This window comes from Sceloporus occidentalis, unplaced genomic scaffold (assembly GCF_023333645.1).
Source record: "Sceloporus occidentalis isolate IW3139 unplaced genomic scaffold, rSceOcc1.0.p SCAF_3, whole genome shotgun sequence".
Lineage (NCBI taxonomy): Eukaryota > Metazoa > Chordata > Lepidosauria > Squamata > Phrynosomatidae > Sceloporus > Sceloporus occidentalis.
Genome location: NW_028316983.1, coordinates 35,670,359 through 35,696,234, shown reverse-complemented (window position 1 = coordinate 35,696,234; position 25,876 = coordinate 35,670,359). Strand labels below are relative to the sequence as shown.

At 38.3% G+C, this 25,876-nt stretch overlaps 1 protein-coding gene across 14 annotated transcripts in view; it reads right to left on the bottom strand.

Moving 5' to 3' along the window:
- LOC149315753 (receptor-type tyrosine-protein phosphatase T) overlaps positions 1-25,876 on the bottom strand; it is an 849,328-nt gene that overhangs the window by 108,927 nt on the left and 714,525 nt on the right. For 12 of the 14 annotated variants that reach the window (XM_089514000.1, XM_089514008.1, XM_089514005.1 and 9 more), the window contains one exon: positions 12,953-12,982. In XM_089514000.1, coding sequence (XP_089370126.1) covers positions 12,953-12,982 — 30 coding nt within the window. Of the gene's footprint in view, positions 1-12,952; positions 12,983-24,967; positions 24,989-25,876 lie in introns of all 14 variants that reach the window. The other 2 variants (XM_089514002.1, XM_089514001.1) reach the window with 2 other exon arrangements.

The window sequence follows — 25,876 nt, the reverse complement described above, 5'->3', positions numbered from 1 at the left end:
TAATGGTTTGACACCACTTTAACTTTCATGGCTCACTGCTATGGAATTCTGGCACTTGTAGTTTGTTGTGGCACCAGAACTCTCTGACAGAGAAGGCTAAACAAGCCTTCACAAAACTGCAGATCACAGCACTGAGCCATGACAGTAAAAGAAGTGTCAAACTGCATTATTTCTGCAGTGCAGATGCAGCCTCAGCTATCTAAAATCCATCCTGGAAGTTTTCGTTAATAGTTCACAGTAGTCCAACATCTGGCAATCCTGGATAAATCTACTTTCCCTGAGAATGATTTCTGCCTCTCCCCATGGTACAAATGAGAGGGACACATCAGGCAGGACTGAGGCTGGGCAAGGGCAGGGTAGAAATGACCCTCCAAGTCTATGTCAAGGCCTGGGAGAAAATGGAAAAGGGGGCTCAGGAGGATTCTCCTCATTGGGGTTTCTTAGTACTTGAGAAGCCCCTCTTTCTTTCTTTCTTTCTTTCTTTCTTTCTTTCTTTCTTCACAAGTCCTAACATATTATTTCCATCCCTGGTACAGACACAACATACTTCTGCATCCTGTTTATGACTGGAAACAGAATAACAAATGTTCATATTCTTAAAATGCCATTTGAAGTGCAATGTAGTACTTTTCAGTGTTAGCACAATTTGCCATTTCTAACCAGATCTCTAAAGAACAAAATTTTCATATTAATTTCTAATTTGGTTAAAGTTACCAAAGGTAAGATAAGCTTTTCCCTAATGTTCTATATTTTCATTTTGTTTCTTTTTAAAAGGTTTTACCTGATTTTGTTGATAGTTTCATTACATTTTTAACTTTTGTTTGTCATGAATTCTTCACTATATTTGGTTTAACTTTTGTAAGCTGCCATTTGTCAAAAACTGGGAAGATGCAATAGTGCAACATCATATAGGGCATCATGTTTTAGAACCACTAACATGCATTACAAGCCCTTATGAGACAGTACTGTCAATCTGGGAATAAAACTGGTAGTTTCACATACACTGAGGCAGACAAAGTGCAGCCTTGAGACCCTTGAGATCCTTAAGTACAGTTCCTAAAGCTTAAGACCCTGGCACAACATTAAAAAAAAAAGCCAGGCCAATTTGCAGATGATCCCCGCCCCCCCTCCAAAAAAAAATCCCAAAGCCCCCCAAACCATCTGCAAATCCAGTAATTTGCTTCCCCCACTCCTTCAGAGCTCCCAATCATGCCAAAAAACAAATAATACTGAAATATAGTTGGAAAATATATATAGTTGAAAATCAGCTAAAATGGCAACTGGCAGTCCAAAATGGTTCCAACCTTTCATAGCTGCCCACAGAATCATACTCATTGCAGGGATTCCTGCGTGACTGGGTATAACTTGCACCAATTCTCTTTAAAAGTCTTATGGGATGGCAGACCTCACAAGATTTCAGGCAGCAGTGGGCAGACCATATATAGGTTTAACCACAAGGGAGCCAACCATTGCTGGCTGTTGAATGAAAGATCATGATTGTTGCTTTTAGCTGTCAACAGAATGAAAGTGGAAAGAGAGATCAGCTAAGATTTTGTTTTGACACTTGATTGCTCTAATCTTAATTTGTATCAGAAGACTCTTTAAAAATGAACCTGTGACATTCTTTAAATTACCATGTTGGAAAGTTACCACATGAATCATCAGCACTACCTCTTCCATAAAAAAAACCCCTGTTCATTTGGCCATTGATAAGGAAACAAAACAAATAAAAATAAGAAATAATACAGAAAAGTTACTGTAGGTCGGAAATTTATATTATTTTTCATCTGTTACTGAAATATGAATAATGAAATGAAATTATGCTAAAGTTTTTCTTCCTCACATAGACAAAATTGATTGATTTATTGGGTAAAATGGCTCATTTTTGTGTAAAAATTACTTTAATTGCTACATAGGAAATCCATCTTTACAATGATTTACTATACATGATCATTTAACACGGAAGACACTTGCCATTAAGAATGTCATGTTGAATGTTTTGGTATTAACAGTAATGGTAAGATGGGAAATTGAACAAACCATGCTAGAATAAATGAAAAACGTATGGAAAGGGAGAAACAACACTTATCTGTGGCTCCTTTCCACCAGCTGAATCTGACCAGCAACTGGTTGTTAGCAAACAGAAGGGAATTACATACTTTTAAATTACTTTAATGCACTCTAGATGGGGCTTTGGCAAAATGTTTGGAAATTTCATCTGGTCCAAAGAGTTACAGCCAGATTGTTAACCAGGGCTGGCTATAAGAAGCACACAACTCCCTTACTGCAAAACAATTGCTTGGTGCTTTGATTGTGGTTGGACTGGATGGCCCATGAAGTACCTTCCAATTCTATGATGCTGTCAACAACTCCACTGTTTAAAAATGCTGGTTATGGCCTTCAAAGTCCTATATGACTCAGGTAGGGACATTTGCTGGGAAAACAGCAGAAGGTTTTTCAGTGGCTCCCTCAGGGTCTGAAACTCTTCTTCCAGAGAGGTTAGACTGGCAACTTTCTTGATATCCTTTCACACACACACACGCGCGCGCGCGCGCGCACACACACACACAAAGACCTTTCTGTTTCAGAAGGACTTTCAGGGCTGCCTACTCAGGGGGAAGGTCCTTTCATGTACTGTGTTGTTTTTATTTGTTATTCTTTTTAAAAGAGTTGTTATTCAGTTGTTGTTAACTGGCTTTTTATAGTATAATTATTATTTTTTTAACTTTTGTAGAATGCAAAGCTTTTAGCTATGTCTCACTTTTCTAAGCTACCTTAAGTCCCAGATGGGAAAGGGTGGGATATAAATAAATATAATAATAATTACATATAATTATAATTTTATAGACTAATATAATATAATAAATATAATATAATATAATATAATGAATATCCAGTGTGATGTAGTGGTTTGAATGTTGGGCTACAGCTTTGGAGACAAGGGTTTGAATCACAGCTCAGGCATGGAAGCCCACTAGGTGACCTTAGGCAGGTAATTCCCCCCAGCCTCAGAGGGAAGGAATGGCAAAACTCCTCTGAATAAACTTTGCCAAGAAAACCCCATGATAGGTCCACCTTAGTCACAAATGTCCTGAATGCACACAACAACAAAACAATAATATTATAATAATGCTTACAGCCTCCAACAGTTGCCATGGATATTTCCTTGGTACATGTCCTGTGACTGTTTATTTCACAGAACTAACGGAAGCCATTCAATACTGTGATTACAGCAACTTTATGGCCATACTATTCCCAGTGGAGCAGGTACAGGGCTGATGTCAAGGTTCAGCATCATTGAGATCATATTAAGCCTCACACAACAAACAGGGGTGCTCAAAACTAAGTACTCAAATGTTTTGTTCCTCTACTGTTGAATCTCCCCAGGGGCTACTTGCTTCTCTCCTCTTACTTCCTTACTCCTGCCTTTTATATGCTTTGTTCAAACATGTGGTCTTTGAAAAGAGAAAGGAAAAAGAGAAAAACCACAAGTCATCACTCTTACTGTGGGATTCCTAAGGAAGGTTCAGTTAGCCTTTCTCTGCTCTTTTTTCACCGATGGGTCTTTTTATTTTGGCAGGTATTTGGTGCTTAAATTACAAGCCAGAGAGATGTTTTGAATGTGGTGTGATGTCTCTATATATTTTAAACTTCTAATCATGCATTAAACATGTTTTAAACTGTTTTAACAGCATGCTTTTAAAAAAGAATTGTCTGTTTAATTGTTTTTTAAACGTGTGTAAATTATTTTACTAGATAAGATCTTAAGGAGTAAAGATATACAACTGAACACCAAAGTTAGAATCATCCAAGCCATTGTATTCTCCATCACCAAATATGGGTGTTAGATCTGGACAGTAAAGAAAGCAGATAAGAGGAAAATCAACTTATATGATGCTGGAGAAGAGTGCTGAGGATACTATGGACAGCCCAAAAGACAAGCAAATGGGTCCTTGAACAGGTAAGGCCAGAAATCTACCTGTAAGACAAGATGATCAAATTGAGGCTGTCATACTTTGACAACATCATGAGAAGGCATGACTCATTGGATATGAGGCAAAAGGTGGAGGTCAATAGAAAGAGAAGAAGACTGCATGCCAGATGGACAGATTCAATCAGGGAGGTCACAGGCCTAAAGTTACAGGACCTAAACAGAGCAGTAGAGGACAGGAGGTCTTGGAGATATCTCATCCATAGGGTCTCCATGAGCTGGGGACAACCTGAGGGCAGTTGACAACAACAACAAAATGATTTTTTAACAGGACTTTAATTTTTTTTTTTTGGTAAGTTGTCTTCTTTGCTGAGAGTACATCGATCAATAAATCAATCATAGGGCTGGTATAGACTGGCCCTTTGTGACATCCTCATTATGTGCTAGGGTTGCCTCAGTTAGGCACTTCCACATGCCCCTGAGCCCTAGCATGTGACTAGGGTGTCACAATGGTGGCTCCCTGTACACACATGCACTGTGGCGCACTTCTTACGCCACAGCCACGGCGTAAAAAGAACCCACTTTTAGTGGATTCTTTTTACTCTGCAGGGAAGCCACACGGTTTGGCAGCTGTGGCTTCCCTGCGGAGGGAAAACAGGCGCCTGCTGGCTGCCTTTTTTTGGGCAGTATGTACCACGCCATAATTTTCTGGCAGAGAGGGAGAGATCAAAAAGAAATGGGGAAATGAAATGGGGGAAACAAGGTATCTTACCCTTTATCTCCTAAAATTCTGGAGTCAACTCAAATTAGATTAATATTCCCTTTGGTTCTCAGTTTTGAGAGAATTCTCAATTAATGTTAGAATTCAAAACCAAGCATATCTTGCCCGAATCTCATGCCTGGCTACTTTAGCTGCCCCTAGCAAAAGAAGTATATTCCTATTTATGTTCAAGCATGTTTTTGTTTACCATTTATAGATTGGTATGCCCAGTCCAGTCAAAGACTAAGGTGTGCTAGTGATAAGAAAACAACAATGCCATGGTTGAGGGCGGGGAGAGTTTTCTTAAGAGAAGGACTGGAAAATATTGTAAGAATTAATGAGCCCAGTAAATTGAAAACATCTTTCTCTGACTTTGAAGGGAATGGGTGTAAGAGAACTGGGAGTTTTGCCTAATGAAAATTTCCCTCAGACAATTTGACATCACACTAAATTTTTCCATCTCAAAACACAGTGAAACCATCAAAGTATATATTTAAATTTGCTGCTTTCAGCTGAATATAAAAAGTTGCACATTCTATATTTTGGAGGAAAATCAGCTTGAGCAAAGGTAGGGGAATGAAATTACTTCAGAATGATGCTAAGTAATTCTAATGGGGTTCAGTGGTATCTATTCCCAGTGTGAATACCGAATCCTGTTTGTTTGTTTGGTTGGTTGGTTAATCTTAACTGACAGGATGTTTGATATTGACATTAAATCTTTAAATCCTGAACTGAATTATTCTGTTGCCAAACATGGGCAGTCAGATGCAAGACTATCTCTTTAAATCGAGACTCTGTAAATTGGACCCAAGACTATCTCTGCAAGTAAACTTCAGTAAAAATACAAAGTATAAATAATATAAACAACAAAAATACATAAATTATTCACAAGAAATGTTAGAGGTTAGACAACAGTTCGCAGTGGAAGAAGATAGACAGCCCCGATTGTAGGGGGCTTGTTTTTTGCGGATGACCAGGACATCCAAGAATGGCAGTGTTCCTTCCTTTTCTTTTTTCATGGTGAATTGGACCCACTTTTTCCAGGCAAACATTCTCTGAAGATGCCAGCCACAGATGCTGGCGATACATCAAGAAGAAAATCTTCTAGAACATGACCACATAGCCCGAAAAACCCACAAAAAAACCATGGATGCCAGCCATGAAAGCCTTCGACTTAAATAACCGGATGCTGCATCCGACCTGGAGTTGTGCTTGGTTGAATGACCTTCATTTCAGGCCTCTGCTGGCCTCAATTCTCACAGAACTGCTGGCATTGGGACTGCTAGGTGATGAAGTTCTAAGCAGCTGAGCCTCCCTTCCTTTGTCTTTACCTTCCTGGGTTGGAAGGGTATAAAAAAACAGAGGCAGGCACTGGTGGTGGGTCATCAGTGACAGGATCCCTCATGGGAAATTCTCTAAGTATTATAAAGTTAAATCTCACATACTTCCACAAAGCCATAAATTATTTCCAGTGCTTTATTACTGGGGCAGGGTTTGAATAGTGTTGGAAAAGGGGAAAATGGAGGCTACACTGATGTTTTCCTCTACTATTCATCACACACATTGCAGCTGTTGCAAGGAACTATTTTAAAAAAAAGAGATTCTTCTAAATTACCATACAACGTAGAGGCTCCCTCTTACCCATTCTCCACTGATTCAAAGGAAGGCAAAAATACTGAGCTAAATTCCTTCCCTATTCTCCAGGAAAACCTAAACAATTATTTTGTTGCTTTTTGAGATTTTAAAAGCACAACTAGGTAAAATAAAATAATAAAAAGGTTAAACATCAAACACTGCTATACCTTGAGTTCTAGCCTGCCAGTGTGTTGAGCTGTTTTCTGAATGGCAGAAGCATTTATCTGAAAATGTTTCCCTTCCACAAATAGAGCAATTGAAACACTATCTCTGAAGTTCTGACAATTTATATCAGTGACAGTGCCTGTTCTCTTCTCTGACCAGCTTCCCATAAACACAACAACTGGAACATCCAGGGAAAGTGGCTTTCATCACATTAATATCAGCCTTTTACAGAACACAGAATACATGAAATGTGGAACTGGTAGAAAGTTCACCAATCAGCTACCAAAAACTGAGAAGTATTAATCTATGTGCCTATCAATCTATGTACATAAGGCAATGGGCAGTTCTCAAGCCATCACCCAGCCCATTAGTCAGTGAGGATGGAGAAAAACCATGAACTGTTGCATCCCAGCAAGCTTAATTTTTATCATTTAACAACATTTCTCTTGATTGAGCAGTAACCATCTCCTGATACAGAGACACACTAGGGACCTGTACAGACTGGCATTTTGTGTTGGCCTGTGGGCAGAGTCAGGTTGCAGCGTTCTGACCATCAGAACATATGCCTTCATTGTCAACAGTGCTTTTCTTTGCTTGTCCAGCAATTGCTGAAGCAAATCCATAAAAAAGGACTCTACAAACACAATCCTTATAATAAATACTGCTGCTGTTCCATCATCTTTTCATTCATGTCAAATAGTTTTCATATGAGAACATTATACTGGCTCTTTATAATAATGTATTAAGAATAGCACAGAACCATTATTGTGTATATTCAAAAATACAAAGAGATGTTTATTTTCCTATATCCCACAGAAGACAGGAAGAGACTCAGCATGTAAATGGTGTCATTTGCCAAAAATGCTAGTATAAATTTACCCAAATAATTCTACTTGAATTACTTCTTAACAACTCCACCTATTGCCTTACATATGAGATTGCAGAGAAAATTGTGTATTCCCTTCACAAAACCAGTTCTTTACAGTAGATGTTAAATGCACAATGAGCGAACCAGTAAAAGGTGGCTGAGTACTCATCTTGAGGTTGCAGAAGTCTCCATATGTCATAGACAAGACAGAACATACTGTACTGTCAAAGAGTTTAAAGCTTGAACTAAGGAACTAGCACAGTAAGGGACAGTAAACCAGGAATAACAGAAAAGAAAAACAGATACACAATATTAACACTAACATTGGGAAACAATATGAAGTCTGCATTTTCCTGGGGCATCATGTAATCTAAAGACAGTTTATCTTGGTTTAGGTCTTGTCATTGCCTGCATGGAGGAAAATATCTGGAAATTCTACTTAATCCTGCCTTGAGTTCAACATCTTAGATAGGAAAAACATACTTGTAAATGTGAGCAATGGATTGGGAGTGATGTAAAATTATGCACTGTATCTAGACTATGGGGCAAAACAGACCACCCTGAAGGGATGCCATGAGGCTGCCCCTGTGAGAGCCAGGTTGGGGCCATGGCAACCACATGCTGTGGCCCCAATCTGATGTTTTGCTGCACCCAAAATGCTGCTCCTTTTTAGAGCTGGCAAAAAGCCAGCTTCTCCTGCCCTGCCATAGCTTTACAGTGCTTCTGCGGTATGTGGCGTGTAAGTGCCATGCTGCCAGAGTGCTTTGAAGCCGGCTGTCATGCGGGCAGCCATGCGGCAGGCAGCTGGCTTCCAAGACTCTTGGAGGCATGCATTGTGTGTATGCCATGTGTGCAAGCTGACTTCCAGCCAGCTTTCATGTCGGTCTGTACCGGTTCTACATTAGTTTCATTTTGACTTTATTGAAGTTATTCAAATACATTAGTTGTGAATTAACTGACCTTTCATACATTTAATCAAAACCATAATGCAACTTGATCTGGATCTAATCCTAGTGTTACAAGCTAGGTGCTAATTTGGAGTTATATTTTTGTACAGTGTAAGCCTGTGATATATAACTGAACACAACTTAAAGTATTGCAATCCATTGTTTCCCCTGCTACCATGTATGAATGTGAAGTTAAGCAATAACATAAGAGGAAAATCAATTCATTTGAGATGGGATGCTGGAGAAGAGTGCTGAGGATTCTGCAGACATCCAAAAAGGCAAAGAAATAGGTCCTAGATAAGATCAAGCCAGAAATCTCTCTTGAAGCCAAGATGACAAAACTGATGCTTTCAAACTTCAGACAAATCATGAGAAAGCATGATTCATTGGGAAAAACAATAATGCTAAGAAAGGTGGAGGGAAGCAGAAAGAGATGAAGGCCCCATGCTGGATAGATAGACTCTATTAGGGAGTTCATGGATATGGGTTTTCAGGAACTAAGCTGAGCAGTGCAGGACAGGGGGTCTTGCAGATGTCTCATCCATCGGGCCACCATGGGTTGAGACCAACTCAAGGGCATTTAACAACAACAAAATAAGCCTGTGAAGTTTGCATAGCATATAAATTATAAAGTAGAAATGTTTGTAAATACAATCTGACCCCCGAATCTACAGAGTTATAATAGAGCCCCACTAGATCCCTAGAGAGACTACTTTCCTAAACAGCTGGAGGTGATTCTGCACAAATTTATGGTCAAATTTCCAGCAGAAATATAGTATTTGCCACCATCTACAGTATCCACAGTCTGCAGTAAGTCTGGGTTATTCCCCCACAGATATGGGGATCAGACTGTTCTAAGGGCACATGTACTGATCAATTCAGGTAACAAACTAACCTAACTGTAAACAGAATGATAAATCTGAGATACAACATTAACAAATGATTGACTTATAATGAACTGCATTAGGATGAAAGGGTTACTAGTGTTAGATAACTGATGCAATCTGATGGAAGACAGTTAAGGACTACTGGTCATCAAGATCTTTAATCTGTTTGGAGGAGAATTTTTTTTTTTACATGAGCATAGACCATCTGAACTGATTGGAGGCTGAGAAGAATATAAATTGGTTCAAGGGAGACAGAAGCCACACTGACCTGCATGTCAGTCTCCCACATATCAAAACAGCTATTCCTAAACAGATTTGCTGTTCCTAATTTTAAAAGACACATGCCATATTGGTATAAGATAACTTTTGCTTTTGAACAGACTGTATTTCTTATCTATTTCATAGAAAAATGCCTGAGATCATATATACATAGCATATGTGTATAGCAATGATTGTGTGCTTATCTACAGAAGTCACATTTAAGTTCCTCTATGTGTTAAACATAAGTGAGGGGCAGACCATCCAAAAAGGACGGTCTCCCGGTGCCCAGATTTTGTCCACAGGGAAGCTGCAGCCTCCAGACCACGGGACTTCCCTGCGGACCCAAAAGAACCCGCAAAAAGCAGGTTCTTCTTCCAGCGCCATTATGACGCCGCAGTGCTCCAATGGCGCACTCATGATGTCACAATAACACCGTGATGTGCAGGTGCTAGGCGTCCATCATGTAATGATGGTGGCACCCTGTACAGGGCACCGCCATTTTGACACCCTCATCACGTGCAAGGGGCATGTAGAAGCGCTGCCCCTCGCACATGATGAGGGTGCCCTATTGCGCCCATCTGGAGTAGGCCATAGAGATGCTTGCTAGAGACAATCAAATGATATAAAGGTTCAGTCCAGCTGAAAATATAATATGTTGCCAGCAATGTATTGTAATGAATGTAATGTGTTTAGATATTGAATGTCTATGTTTTTACATGAGAGTCTAAAAGACTAACAAACAGCATTCTCATCCTCCCATATTTATATCATGAGATTCCAATACTTAAGAGTGTTTAAGTGGAGTCTTGATGCTAACTCTGACTGTTTGGATTTTACTGCGATTCACAAGTTGGGAGCCCAGGTGATCACACAGTGATCAAAGGGATCTCCAAACATATAGGGACTAGTTGACAAATGACAAAGAATCCTCAATCCCTCAGTATAAAGAGATAAGAGTGAGGAATCATAACTGCTTCACTAGGAATCTGATTCCTGCCTTTGCCAGGTAAGTAAGATCAGCTGGGCACATATCTTCCATTTTGAGTCACTGGTTTCAGATACCCTTAATCAGAAAGTACACTCTCCTGGACTCACTTTGTGTGCAGCTATAAACCACCTTGGCCTTACTTTGATGTACCCTTGACCTGAAAAATCTGGATATTTATGCCGCTAGCATTTTAGGTCAGTGGGTTAGTTACACTATCAAACTTTGCTATGAAGGCAATGTTAATTTGTGAAAGAAATAGTGTTTCAGAAATGAAATATCTAGATTTTTCTGTAATGATACTCAGCTTTCATGCAACTACAGAATTAATCCAGTCAACAAAAAGGGGAGTAAAGAGGCCTATAAATTCCTGTGTTTTACCAAATGGGGAAAAATCATGAGCATTTTATGAACACATTTTCAACAGGGGAAAAACTAATACATATAAAATATTGTTGTAATTGCTTGCTAAATGAAAAACAACTGGTTTAAAGTAGGATTATAACTCTAAAAAGCATTTATGTTATGAAATAAAGAACTGCTTCTGCTCTTACTGATGCTATCTCAAACTAGGGAAAGAAGAGAATAGGCATGTTGTGGAGAGGCAGCAGAGAAAAACTAGGATGTCCCCTTCTGGACTGGATATTAATATGAACAGAGAAAAAATGTCCTCTGTTCATGCAGTTGATAAGCTGCTGAAGCTCATATTGAAACGCAACCTCAGAGTGGTAGTGGCATGTCCACTGTGGGACAATTGACATAAAGTTGACTTGACATACTGAGGTTGTTGTTCCATCCATGGCTGCTCACATGGCATTCTGAGAAATATAATAAATCTTCTGTCAACCTAATTCAGTTATTCTTGTCTTACATGTCTGCTTAATAAACCAGAAATCACATTTCCCAGAAGATATGTGTTCTTATAACTTACAAATACAGTTAAAACTATGTGAGTGGAGGCTTATGACATTCCTAGAGCAGCATGGAAATAATGGCAGGTGTATGTGAACAAGTCAAACAGCCTTTATGTCTGCAATGTTATAGATTATTTGTATAAGAAATGGTTACACATAGAAATTCTGCATGGGATAAGTTACTCCTGAAACAAACTAACTCCCTGAAGAGAAGAGATTTTAGGTAGCTTGCAAGGTGCCAGCCTGTTAAGACATATTTATAGACAACCTTCACAACAATTTATATATTCCTACTGAAATCAATTGAGAAACACCACTGACATTTCCCAGTACCAATCCATTTTCATTTTTTTATTCTAAATATAGTGTTTTTAAGCACATGAAGCATATGTTTTGCAGTGTCCACTACTATCACTCACTAATCATATCCCAAATAACCCCAGACATGTGAAAACAAAGACAGAAGAGAGCAATCTTTTTAGAATTTCATACTACCTTTTTCTCCTCCCTCACAACCTCACACACCACACTATCTAAACCTGGTGTGGGCAACAACAGCATTCCAGATATTTTGGACCACAAAAATAGTTAGAGATTATGGAAGGCATAGTCCAACAATATCTAGAGGGCCACAGTTAGCCATCCTGACTATTCCTACACGTGAGAGTACAGGCCTTGAGCATACACCAAGTGTACTTTCCTATTCACTGAATAACCACAGTCTGAAAATTGAGGGCTGTGGTTTCAGAAGTAGAGAATACATTTCACTTAGACAAACATGAACCTCTCACTTCCTCTATATACCTTCATCATTTGCTGACTAACTCAGTGAGGTATTAAAATGCACTTTGAGGACATTTCTAAATGTGAGGCATACACTCGTTGTTCAAACTCTCCTCCAGAATTGGGCGGTGGCGGGGGGGGGGGAGGAGTCCATATGTAGCTATAAAATAAAGACTTAAATGTTGTGGGAGGGATCTCTTTTTGGTATAAATGGTCAAAGGAAAACAGTGAGAAATTGTTTTTAAAACCTCCCACCACACTATGGTTCCCATCAAATCCCATTTCCCCCTTATGGATCCCATTAGCATTCATATTTAATGCAGGTAATCCTAAATATGGCTCTTCCACTATATTCCATCTGGTTTAATGGTGCAGATTTTAAATATATACGTCTCAAGTGATCATCCCAAGCCTCTTCCATTTTAAAACTGTTTAGATAAAGAACAGACTAGCAGAAAAGCAAGAGTTGCAGTAACTCTTCAGTAGATTCAATGAGCATGAGTGCCTCAAATGTTTACCATCTAGTTTCCATGATACTGTTCCCTGAAGGAATTGAGGACTGCTATAATAACCTAGGGAATTTAGCTGGAAAAGAAAGCAACCATGTTGAATGCCTATATTTATTCCTAAGAGGAAGATAGTATATTGCTGGAAATATTAGCTAGATGGTGTGTTTTAAAAATGCCAACTATTGCAAAAACCCAAACCAACAAGTGGTAAAAAAATGATAAAGAAAAAAAATAATGTGTAAATAAAACAAACCCTACAACACTAATCAGCATGCTCAAGAAAAATCATATCCAGCTAGGTACTTACAAGTAATAGGAGTACGAATATGCATTTCTTCTAAATATGCAGTCAGATGAAGAAAATGTCCAAAAGTGGGGAAGAAGGAAAAAAGCATGATTAGACTTTATATCAATTATTTTATACTAGAAATGTATACAGAACTGCTCTGGTTCCTTTACTAATCAATTTGCTTTTATTTCCTATACATTTCTGAGCACTGCTGTAAGCTTTAACAGCTTATCTCTTAGAGTAAGAATTCCTGGTTTCCACAATAATATCTGTCACTATCATATTGCATAGTCCTGGCAAGTCACTTGACTCTGTTTTAATTCCTCAGGAAATCATACCTACCCATTGTTGAAAAGCAATTTAATCTATTAATGTAGGAGCAGGGATTAACTTTCATGTCCAGGCTGAGAAAAGAGATTCCTGACACTTAGAGTGAATTTATTTTTGTGCAATTTTCTTCTAGAATTCACATATCTCAGTGTGTTTTCTGCACAGAGATATACATGTGTGTTTTTTTTCCTGGCAAAAATATTTTGTAAATACAGTGGAACCTCGCCATACGCGGGGATCCGTTCTGGATCCCGCCGCGTATGGCGATTTCCGCCTATGCTCAAGCCCCATTGTAAACAATGGGGCTCGTGCACGGCAGCGTGGAGGTGCGCGGGCGCAACAGGTGCGTGCGCCCATTCAATTGAATGGGACGCGCCGCCCCTTCCGCCCCGCGCCCACCGGCGGCTTTGAGCGCCTATGCTCAAAGCCGCCTATAAAAAGACCGCGTATGCGGAGGCTCCACTGTAATTTTTTTTGTATAGGAAACAAAGTAATTTGTACACAGAAGATTGTTTCCCACAAAAATTGATTTTTGTGCATGACATCCATGTGCACTTGAGTGCACAGTCATTCCCCAGAACACTTTGAGATATGTGAATACTGGGGGAATACTGAAGGGAGATAATAGTTTTGTCTTGTGACAAGAAGAAAACTATGGAAATTGCATTTTCTTGTATATCAGGAAAATTATTTGACCTTGTATGTGAAGATTTACATTCCTATGTAACACACACACACACACACACACACACACCTATTTTAAAAAGTAGAATACAGTCTGCCTTTGGCATGCACATCCATGCCGTATGCAGCTGCAATCTTACATGGACAGTGAGCCACAAGGGACAGAGTGGCAGGAGCAGGATCAGGAGTGTGCCACCATTCAAATAAATGGGACTCCAGCATACGCAAAATTAGCCTTATGTGGAGGCTCCTGAATGGATCCCCTGCATATGGCAAGGACATACTGTATTATCCTGGTATTAAATTAAAGTTCATGAGCCAACTTTGAAAGGCTTCGAATGAGGGATTCTGAAAGGGCCAATTAAGCAGAACATGGAAGTAATTCATTACAAATAATACATTTCCTGGCATTTTTAGATGGATTTTTTTTAAAAGTAACTTATATCACATCATATTTTATTTATATTATTTGGCAGAGCATACCAAAGCCATTTATAAATACATATAAATATACATATAACATTATGTTTGGAAATACATATAAAATACATTTAAATAAAGACAAAAATGCTCTAAAATACATTCTAAAGAACTTAAAGAGAAAAAATGGCCAGTCTCCCTCACAATTGACTTCAATATCATCTAGGAATTTTAAAAGAAGAGGAAAGGAAAGGAAAGGAAGAAAAGTAATATGTAATGGAATTAGTAATGGAATCAAGTAACATTTTTAAAAACTCATTCGTAACAACAAGCTACTTTCTGTCTGTAGAGTAAGCTACAACTTTCCAAGCTTACTTACAAAGATTTGCAAAACCTCTCCTTGCTTGCACCTTTTTACTACCTGTTTGTAGTCCTGTCAGCAGCAGAGTGTGTTTTCCACAGTGCTGTGAAGCACAATTTCCCCATCTATTAGCCCTGAGATTTCAAAGTAAGGCAAGAAAGCACTGCCCTTAATCCATTTTTTTTTCTTGAAATGTTATTAAATAGTCAAATCTTACTGCAATGTATGCAGTTCTTTATTATATCTGAAGCCAAATCCATGTGAGGGCATTGTTTGCTCTTGCTGTGAGATCTTGTGACTAAAAAACAAAAACCCAAAACAAAACAAGGAATAATAGTGTCTCAAAGCAGCAAGGAAAACAAATGGTGTGAGCACTTTGCTTCTGTTTTCAGGGCTATCTCAAAAATCAGCAAGAGAGAAAGTAGCAATCCAACAGTGGGGTCAATGATGTGGGTGAGTGAGTGGACGGGGGCATTTTGCCTCAATCCTCCTAATAAAGATGGATAGTTCATTTCTTTTCTTACATTTTCCAGTACAGTAGTAGAATTGCTTCTGAATATAAAAATGTAATAAAGTATGCACATGTCATAACTCAAATGTTCAAAACATACAAGCTATTCCTATGAATATATTGGTTTATTTGGTGGAAAGAGTATCAAATTCTAATAATGCCAAAACCACAGAGAGTAACTATAGATATTTGTACTGTATGGACATTTTTGCATGAAAATCACCTGTTCATAAGAAACAGAATTAACCCTGTAAGTAGATTTCCATGCATCATGATTACACATGCATATACAACTTGTACAATTGCACATGGTGTTCCACTGGTACACTGACTATTTTGAGCATAGAATTATAATCAAATATTAGTACTGTATATAATTCTCCCAAAGCATGAAAGAGGATAGGGCTGCATGTACATAGCCTGGTTAATAAATTGGGGGAAATGATTTCTTCGTTCTTCCCTCTCTGACAAACAGGTAATTGGTATGATTGTCAATTGTGTAATAGTTACACATCCACAGTATCACTGTGGCTATACTGTGGGACTGAAGACAAGGAATAAGAATGTATGTCTCTGAAATATTCTTCACCATTACATTACTAAATATTTATTTTGTTAACAATCTCCTTTTCAAAATATACAGGCCTGAATTCTATTGGTAGTCTAAATTAGATTAAATCCACTGAATCAACGGTTGAATGGTAGTTAATATATTTAAATCCCTTTGAATAAATGGTCTACTGTAATAAGGACTGTCAATATGTTTTCCTGCCCATTCACATATGAATCTCTTTAAAAGGGTCATACAAAATCTGATAATTGCATTCCACAATTGAAATCTTAGAGATGGCCCCAAAGTTATCCCTGAGAATTAATATCTCATGGTACAAATTGTCCTCTCTTGACATTACATACTGCTTGCTCCATATTAGCTCTATATCATTAGGATTAAGTCTATATGATCTTCAATTAGGCAAGGGGAGTGAGATTTCTTCATTTCCATTCCATGATGGGTTCACTCTGCTTTGTGTTATCCTTCTCCCATATTCTGGTTTGGCTAGGAGAATTCTAAACCTAGAAGGAGGAGAAGTTGGTACAATTTCCTACAGGATTTCTTTGTATAGTGCTCCTGTCTACATAGGCAACATACATGTATGCATTAATAGAAACTGTAAGAAGTGATCCTACTATAGTTTTTTATTATTATTAGAGACAGATATGATGAAACATTCTCTATATCTCAGATTTGGAATAGAATTCAATGGTTTCAATGGTTTCTGAACTACACCCTATCAAAAGTCTTCAGTTGAGATGTTGTAGCATTGTACCCATAAATGGGACAGCTCTGCCTAAAATTAATGTTAGATATTTCCTCTTTTGAGCCTTCAACATATTTTGTTACAATTAAATTTAGAACATAAGTATGCATCATTTGCCTGATGATGGCTTTAAAAAGTTGAAAAGTGTTGAGGACTTCATAACCTACTTCTGAAGGAATGCTACTGGAGACTCACAACAATAATTTATGAAGTGTCTGCCTTCCTTTTGCAATATGTCTAACAGTTCTGTTGGAATACAGTGAAATAAAATGGCAAGTACGATATCAAAAATAACAACTGAAATAGATAAGAAACAAAATTACAAGAAAAAAAATAATACAAAGTCATGGCAGTTCATTACATTTTTACTTTAAAAGGTATAGTTTAACCAAAAAGCATGAATTAGCATAATAAATCCCTGTCATTTGGATAACATACTACACAAAATCTCTAGAGCTCTTTCATTTAGATCAAACTAATAGAATATTTTACCATATGCCAAAGATAACCTATTCATTGTACTTTAGACATTCTTAGTTGTTAGAGGGGTTTGTATGACTGTCGTTTACCCCCAGCCATGGTGGATGACAATATTTTGCTGACAAATGATACAGCACCAGGAAAACATCAGACAGACTAAGAGAACATAACTCTCACACCTCATTAAGTGTGCAAGCCCACACCACTCCTAAAGAACAAGGACACACAGTGGAAACTTTACAGAAACAAAAGACTTTGCATCCGATCACAGACATCCTACTGAGAGAGAGAAAAGAATATGTAGAATAGATAAATTGCACTGGTCTTTGCACAGCCTTACATGTACCATGAGTAGTCATTTTGGTATCAGCTGCTAACACAAGGCTACCAGAAATCTCTCCAAAATCCCAACTATAAACAACAGTACAGATGACAAAGACAGAGAATGGAAGGAATTCCACCAAGTGAACAGAGGTAACTCTCTAAGCACAAACATCTACATCATCTCTATTTCTCCCGCAAACAAATAAGGAAATATAATGAAGGAATAATGTATTTCATATCCCAGTCAGTAGGGGTAAACCTCCACTCTATACAAACCCATTTTACTTAACAGATTAGAGCAATGTCTCTTACAATGGATATGCAAAGTAAGTATATAGTCAGGAATACTCGGACTCCCTTCGCAACATCCTCCAGTGAAATACTTACCCTATTCATGGTCAGTCAAAATGGAGATGGAGATTCAACCTCTGCAAGATCGGTTTACACTCCTCCTGAAGACACTGGAGATTACCGCACTAGGGTAAAAGCGTTCCCCAATGCGTTCTCACGGGCGCGAGCCTGGAACGTGATGAGGGCCAGAATGCTAGTTTACCACACAGCGGAACGCCGCCGTCGCTGCCGGGCGTTCCAAATGTGTTCCAAATGTGTTCCAGGGAGGCCATTTCTGGGAACGGTTTTGAAACCGTTCCCAGAAATGGCCTCCCTGGAACACATTGGGAACACATTTGGAACACATTTGGAACGCCCGGCGGCAACGGCGGCGTTCCGCTGTGCGGTAAACTAGCATTCTGGCCCTCATCACGTTCCAGGCTCGTGCCCGTGAGAACGCATTGGGGAACGCTTTTACCCTAGTGCAGTAATCTCCACAGTTTGAAGTTTGAATATAATCTTGAAATTAGCCTTGAATCTGTAGGCCCAGATTGCTGCAATGTCCAGGAATGCTTTTGCACTAACGTTAGTGTGGCAGTCATGGCTATTATTGGAGACACCTGGCTGTAGTGGCACATGCTTAGTTTCGTCTTGTTTGGACTGTAATCCACCTTACATGTGGTGCCTTAGAAGAATTTTTGGAAACTTCCGTTGGTACAGAAAATAGACAGATTGGGCCAGATTACAGGGACCCTAGCTACAACAGCTCCACTGGCTGCTGGGTTGTTTTTGTGCACAATCCAAAGAGCTGGTTATGGACTATTAAGCCCATACAACCTGGAAACAGGCTACCTGACAAATTGAGTCTCCCTGTATGAGCCTGCCTGAACCCTGTTACTCTCACAAGAGACCTTTCTCTCAATCTTACCATCTCACAGGTATGACTGGTGAAGATGTGAGATAGTATTTCCAGTGTCTTGCCCTAGGCTCTAGAACACCTAAAGTTAGTGTGGCAATCACAGCTATTATTGGAGACAAGCAGGAAGGCTGGAATGGCCTCTCCTTATCTTCCATCTGAAGATTAAAACTTTTGTATTCTGACAAGTTTTTCTTTTCTTTTCTTTTCTTTTTTAGAACTGAGGTCCAAAACACATGGCAGAAATAATCCAGTTTGACAGCACTTTAACTGCCTTGGCTCAATGCTAGGGAATTCTGGGAACTGTAGTTTTCTGAGACATTTAGCCTTCTCTGTCAAATAGCTCTGGTGCCACAATAAACTACAGTTCCCAGAATTCCCTAGCACTGAGCCAGGGCAGTTAAAGCAATCTCAAACTGGATTATTTCTACAGTCTGGTTTGGACCAATGTTGATAAATAAAACCCAGATTCACATAAATGTTGTTACAGTCTTGCCCATTTTATTTCATCCTATTCCTGATGCAAGTGAATTTGGCATGTTCAATTGTTTTATTTTTTCATTCAGCTAATATGGAGAAAACATTATCCTCAAACATTTTGGATAAATTAATATCATTAAGTAATGATGGGAAAATTAAGAATGCATTGCATTTTTTGGGTATAGTCCTTTGGCTGGTCTTGGAAAGACTGTATAAGTATTATACTCTGTGTATTGACATATACACAACACACAGACACCACAAAACATCAATTAATTAATAAATAAATAACCCTAAAAACCCCACAATTAATTTCCTTAAATAATGTGTACAAAGATTAAACAGTTTCTGCTTCTGCTATCCCATCAAGCCAATCATTCTAAACTACTTTCATAAAATTTTAGGGATAAGTGGTCTGGCATTTCTCCAGTACAAGTGTATTGTACATCTTGGATTTTGTTGATCTGTGTCCAGGTCAATGTCCCAAAACTGGTATTGTAGCAACACAAACAACAGAAACTGGTTATGAATCTGTTGACTTTGATAGGCATCACCTCATCATGCAATTTGTTGGACTAAAATAGATTGAGGCTGTGGTCTACTAAACTCAATAGGGCTTACTTCTAAGTAGGCACAAATAGGATTGTAATGTTAAGTGCTAGAGTTAGGGTAGGTAAGAGTAATGATTTACGAGTTTTTCAGCCTATCTGTTCTCCTGACCTTTCCTCAGATGTTATTAACTCACATAAACTACAGATGATAAGGGTATACATTCTATCACTCTACCTACTTTCCTTGTTCTTAATATTCAACTGCAACTATCATTTTGCACTTTCTTCCTTGACTTTCCTAATGAATTAACTAAGCTTATTTATTCATCTCATTGAATCAATTACATTTATGTTGATTTACCAGGTTCACACTGATTCTGTGTGGCTATTCTTTTTAACTGTATATATTCAAGTCATTTCTGATTTATGGCAACTCTAAGATAACTTATTACAAGCTTTTATTGGCAAGAATTGTTCAGAGGGGAGTTGCCTTTACCTTCCTCCGAGTCTGAAAGAGTGTGACTTATCCAAGGTCACTCAGTGGGTTTCCATAGCTGAGCAGGACAATCCCTGTTGTTCAGAATCGTAGTCCAGTGCTTAAATGACTACACCATACTGGCTTTCAGGGCTATTCGAATTGTGATTAAACATTGGATTTAGGTCCTAATTTTATCCTTTCTTAAATGCATATAAATTTCAATTAAAATGAAGATGAGTACTAAATACTCTTGAGTGGATAATGCTCACCCCTTTGTTGCAGAGACAGGGAGGAGCAGGCAAAGGTTTTCCCTATTCCTTTAATGATCCCTCTTCATTTCTTATTCTTGCGTTCCAGCTCCAAAGGCAAGATTCCCATAGCTTTGTCAATATGAATATGCTTTTGAAGTAAAGCAGCACTGGAAGGGAAGTGGAATTTGGAGGAGAATTAAGAAGAGTGGAGGAAGCTCCATTCATAGTGTTGTGTGGATGAGGTAAGGAGAGGGCAGTCGTTAACTGGAATGCAGGAACTTATACACAATAATGGACACTATTTATATTAAGGTGAGAATTGTTCCTTAATTATACAAAGCCTGTCACAGAAAATATCAACCTCACTCGCTATTTTCAAGTGAAAAGGCTTGAGTAGAGATTCCACAGAATGAATCCATCAGTTCTCCTCATCTCCTTTCATCTAGCAGTGAAATGGGTGTGCATAACACAGATCTTCTTGTAAATATCTCTCTCTCTCTCTCTCTCTCTCTCACACACACACACACACAACACAGAGAGAGTATGCATACAGTATGTGTGTGTGTCTCTGTGTGTGAAGTCTAAGTAAGTCTGTTCAGTTGAAACATAGACTGATAAACTTCTAAAGTCTGCAGGGCTTCAATATTGTCAAACACATCTGAGGGTGCTAATATTTAACAAGGAATCCCTTGATTTCCTCAAGTAATTAAGCTTCCAAGAGGCATCTCAATCTGTGTGTTTATATTAATCATATGAAATTTTTGACTATTCAGCCATCCCTAATTTCAGTCATGTTTACTTCTGGCAATGTGTGTCTTTTCACCCTGAAACATTTTCTCCTTATAGAATCCCACACTGCCATCATTTCCCCCATTTGGTTAGCAAAATGCTACATTCAGGAAAATTAAATGAATTGTGTCTATTGCTGATCAGCTATAATGCCCTCAGCCATGAGCAGATGTCATTCTGATGTCTGAAGGTAGTGCCTCAGATTTGTCTAATTAAATTACTTCTTGTCTGCCTCATTGCCTTGAAAGACAAGAGAATCTTTTACTAGCTGTTCTGGGGGCTAAGAGATTATTCTTTCTATGGAAACCTGAATTCAAAGTGTTTAAGCAACATATGCTTCTTTTTATAAAGACATACTTTGTAAAGATTTTTAAAATATTTTTTTTTATTACAGAAATTGTTCCAGCCCATCAATATCTTTGGATACCTCCTCATCCCAAAGTTCTGAATTTCAATGCAAGATAGGCTTGCTAGCCCCTCTTTTTTTTCAACAGGACACTGTTAGTAACTATTGTCCAGTTTATGATTCATTGACTGAGATCCTGCACTGATAGTGTCAGCATTGACCAGAGTTTATAGAAGATAGTCTTTTGAACTACCAGAGAAGATGATCAGACCTGCGCTTAAGCAAGGTAAATAGCTGGTATATAGCTGCTGAAATGTTGAGGAAGTGCACACGTGTTGACACAGCTATGGGAATCTTTCCTTTGGAGCTGGAAAGTAAGAATAGGCTTTCATGGCCAGCATCCATAGTTTTTTGTGGGTTTTTTTGGACTATGAGGCCATGTGCTAGAAGAGTTTATTCCTGATGTTTCACCAGCAGCTGTGGCTGGCATCTTCACAGAATGCTGGAATGGAGGAGAATGGGGTATATATACTGTTGGTTGAGAGGAAGCGATTAATCTGTGTATTGTTCTGTTGTTGAATGGCAGGGTGTCAGGATGTCTATTTAATTAATGATCCATTGTCTGCTGGGAAACCCCCTCACCCTGTGTGGTTTTCATTTGTATTTGCTGAGTCTTGATTTTGTTGTTTTTCAGTAGCTGAACTTTGTTTACTTTAAGAGTTTCTTATTTCCTGTTGAAGTTGTCCAGGTGTTTATGGATTTCAATGGCTTCCCTAAACATTCTGAAACTATATTGATTGAATGTAGATGACTGATAATCTTGGCCATGTCTGCACTGACAGGAAAGTTCACCTTACCATCAGAGCGTCCATATCTGCAGAGAGGATGAGCTGTCCGCAAAACTGACACCCACAATGGGCCAATAGTAGCAGCACTATCAGCACACTCTCTCAGGTTAGCAGCTCACCCAGCCCAAGCTGTCTCCTGCTAATCTCTTCTGTGCATTCTATTCCTCCCAGTCCCCATTCTGTCATGCAGTCCACATGCCTAGAGGATTTCCCAGAGTTTCCAGTCTGATTCATGGCAAACAGACTCTTTTTAATTGCCCTGAAGCATGGATTGGACCTGCTTTCTGCCCATTTTAACTCTGTGGGTCATCTAAACAGGTCAGTGAGGGAACAGGATAGGAACTTTTAGTTTCTTACATATGGACATGGTCACAACAATGAATGACTGATTTACTCTGGCGTGGCATACTGTGCAAAATCAGATCTTTCCCACTGTTCATTGTAATGGTAAAGGGTAACAATGAATATGATTAAGAATTATGGTGGAAGGCACCTAAATGCATAAGCACTGTAAACTGATGCTTCTAGGAATATGGATCTAAATATTTACATTATTGCATCTAATCCATCAATATGAACATTTAAGATCATAATTCATATTTTGATATGTCATTAAAATATTAAAATATATTATCTAGTAAAATGGAAATAATTGATATTTTTCCCATTTTAATATTAATATAAATTAACAGTTTATTAATATTACTGAGTGATGTATTGACTACAAGACAAAACAATCCAAAATGTTTTAGACAAAGGTATTTTTCATGTTCTTTGGAATTTTAGCCTATTTTACATAGGTTTGGATAATTCAATATAGAAATACATCAACAATCTTGCTGCCCACATCCCACAAATGCGGTACTGTTCTGCATATGAATGGGAATGATTTACAACAATGGGCACAGGGAGACACTATCAAATATTTAAAACTGTGGCAACCTATTAAGTTCATTAAGGCAGAATGCAAGCCTGAATGCAATGATTGCTTGATATGAGACAAATATATTTCCTGTAGCTATAGTTTTGATGATTTTTATTGAAATTAGTAGGGAGTAGAATAAGAAAGTTAAATGACAGAAATTCAGCCATACAGATTAAGCCTCTATTTCCTTGACCCCATTACAAAAGTGGCAAAATAGGCATAACAAAAGTTTAATTTATTTCATTCCCTTTTGACTGGAAGTATTAGACTAAAATGTATATACAATTATAAGGAAATGCATGCAGGATACTCACAGAATGTCGCAATCCAAGGGTGTAGCCAACAAGGTCATTTTTCATGGCCGGCATCCATAGTTTTTGTGGTTTTTTCAAGCTATGTGGACATGTTCTAGACGAGTTTGTTCCTGACATTTCACCAGCATCTGTGGCTGGCGAAATGTCAGGAATAAACTCTTCTAGAACATGGCCACATCGCCTGAAAAACCCACAAAAAACTAAGGTCATTTTTGTTCCCTCAAGGAACAAAATTTGTTCCCCCTAGTAAAGTGTTTTCCTTTAAAAATGGCCACAAAATTGCCAACAGTGGCCAGCCTCCAGCAGGCAACCATAACAATTTCCCCCCTATCTGGCCAATTTAGATCCAGAAGGGATCTTCTTTTCACTGTCTTATTGATCTTTTTAAAAAAATATAACCATCTTTTTTTCAAATCAAGGTTCTCAAGGAGGAAGGTTATGACCATCTCCCACCCTTAGAACTTGCTCGTCTATATATTACTTTTAATGTACAGTACAAAGTAATATTTGCAGTTATTTTCTAAAGAGTTCCTAATCATACTCCATACTTCTGAAAGAAATATAATCTGACGTTTAGTGCACTGGCATTTAACCTGGGCACGCTTCTAGGTGTAATATTTATATTTGCAACTTTGTGGATGCAACTCTTGAAATGAAGGAAAATGACAAGTGTGTTGAATAAAGCCTAGAATGGGCTTTCTTGAGACCTTACTTTTTATTCCAGAACCACCTTTATGTCACATAATCTACAATACAATTTAAATTTAGCAGCAATTGTTGGCAAGCAGTAGTCCATCTATGATTAAATAACCCTGTTTAGTTCAACTAAAGATGAAAAATTCAGCTACTTATATCTGCAAATGCACACAATCATTGTGATGCAGGGATTCACCAAACTATGGTTTTCCCTTAAAACTATGTTTTTAGCATGAATATTATGACACAAAATAATAATGAATCGGTTCAAAACAAATGCAAAAATGCCTCCTTAGTGCTAGATACTGCCCAGCTTAATTGAATCACTGTTTCACAGTATGTGGTAGGCATGGTGGTCATAAAATGAGTGCAAGGAAACTCAGCTAACATGCCATGCTGATTCAATGTGTGAGAGCCAGTGGTTTACACAGAAAGCATATACAGATGTGAAAAAAAAAAGAAAAGAAAAGAAAAGATGAACTGCTCAGAATTTTGTTTCCAATACATGCCAACAACAGCTTTATAAAGTGGTGGTCATATGTGAACTGAAACAAATCCTCAGACAACCCTACTTCCCCAGGCAAGTTTTTAGAACTTTCTCCATCTGAATAGATGGTCCAGAGGAAATGGCTGTCAGTGAGCATGCACAGTCAAGCCACACTTAGAAGGTTAATAATCACCTTAGATCTACTGCACCGCTCCTTCAAAAAAGAATAGAAAGGGAGTTTTTGGTAGCATCCCACACATTTCACAGCTTGTAATATTTGACATCAGATGGGAAACGCCACACACTTACAAATAGGACATTTTGTTCTATTCCACATACATACATACATAGTTATATACATACATACACCATTCATATTTTAATGGTCCAGTTTTAAAACAGAAGACATTCAAATTTAATAATGTTCTTTGTGTACATAAATTTATATACTGCTGGTCATCTGAGAGAGTGGAAGTATTTGACCATTAGCCTCCTCAATGCATCCATGAGGCAGTGCTTTCAAATGTACATCTAAGTGAAATGACTTGCAAGGGTAGACAAAGTTGCCTTATCTATATTACATAATTAGTTTAGTTTATTGTTAGAATACCACTTTTAACAGCTATGACAGCTACCAAAGAAATTTGTGAACTGTAGTTTGGTGAAATGTTGGAAAATTGTGGCACAAATTTCTGCACACTTGGGAAAATATTACAGAACTTCAACTCCAAATTTTTCTGGGAAGGGAGAACTATGTGAACAGTATAAACCTGAAATATGGATATGCCCAGTGACAGAACTGGGTCTAAAATTCAGGATTTCCAGTTGTTTTGAGATATGCTTACATTTTACATTACAATGGTAAATTAAATTTCAAAGTGTTCTGTACTCTTTACACATTTATCAAGTCAGATGTAAAAGTGCCAGTGGCTGCAATATATACATGTACGTCGACTTAGCCACATGGAACCTAACTATAGAGACGTGGTTCCCATTAAGGGCTCGAAACACACAGACCAAAAAGTACAGGTTCCAGCCACTTTGGGGACTGGCTAGAAGTTGCTCTGTCGCTGTCTAAGGCAGCCAGAAACAGGCCAGAAAA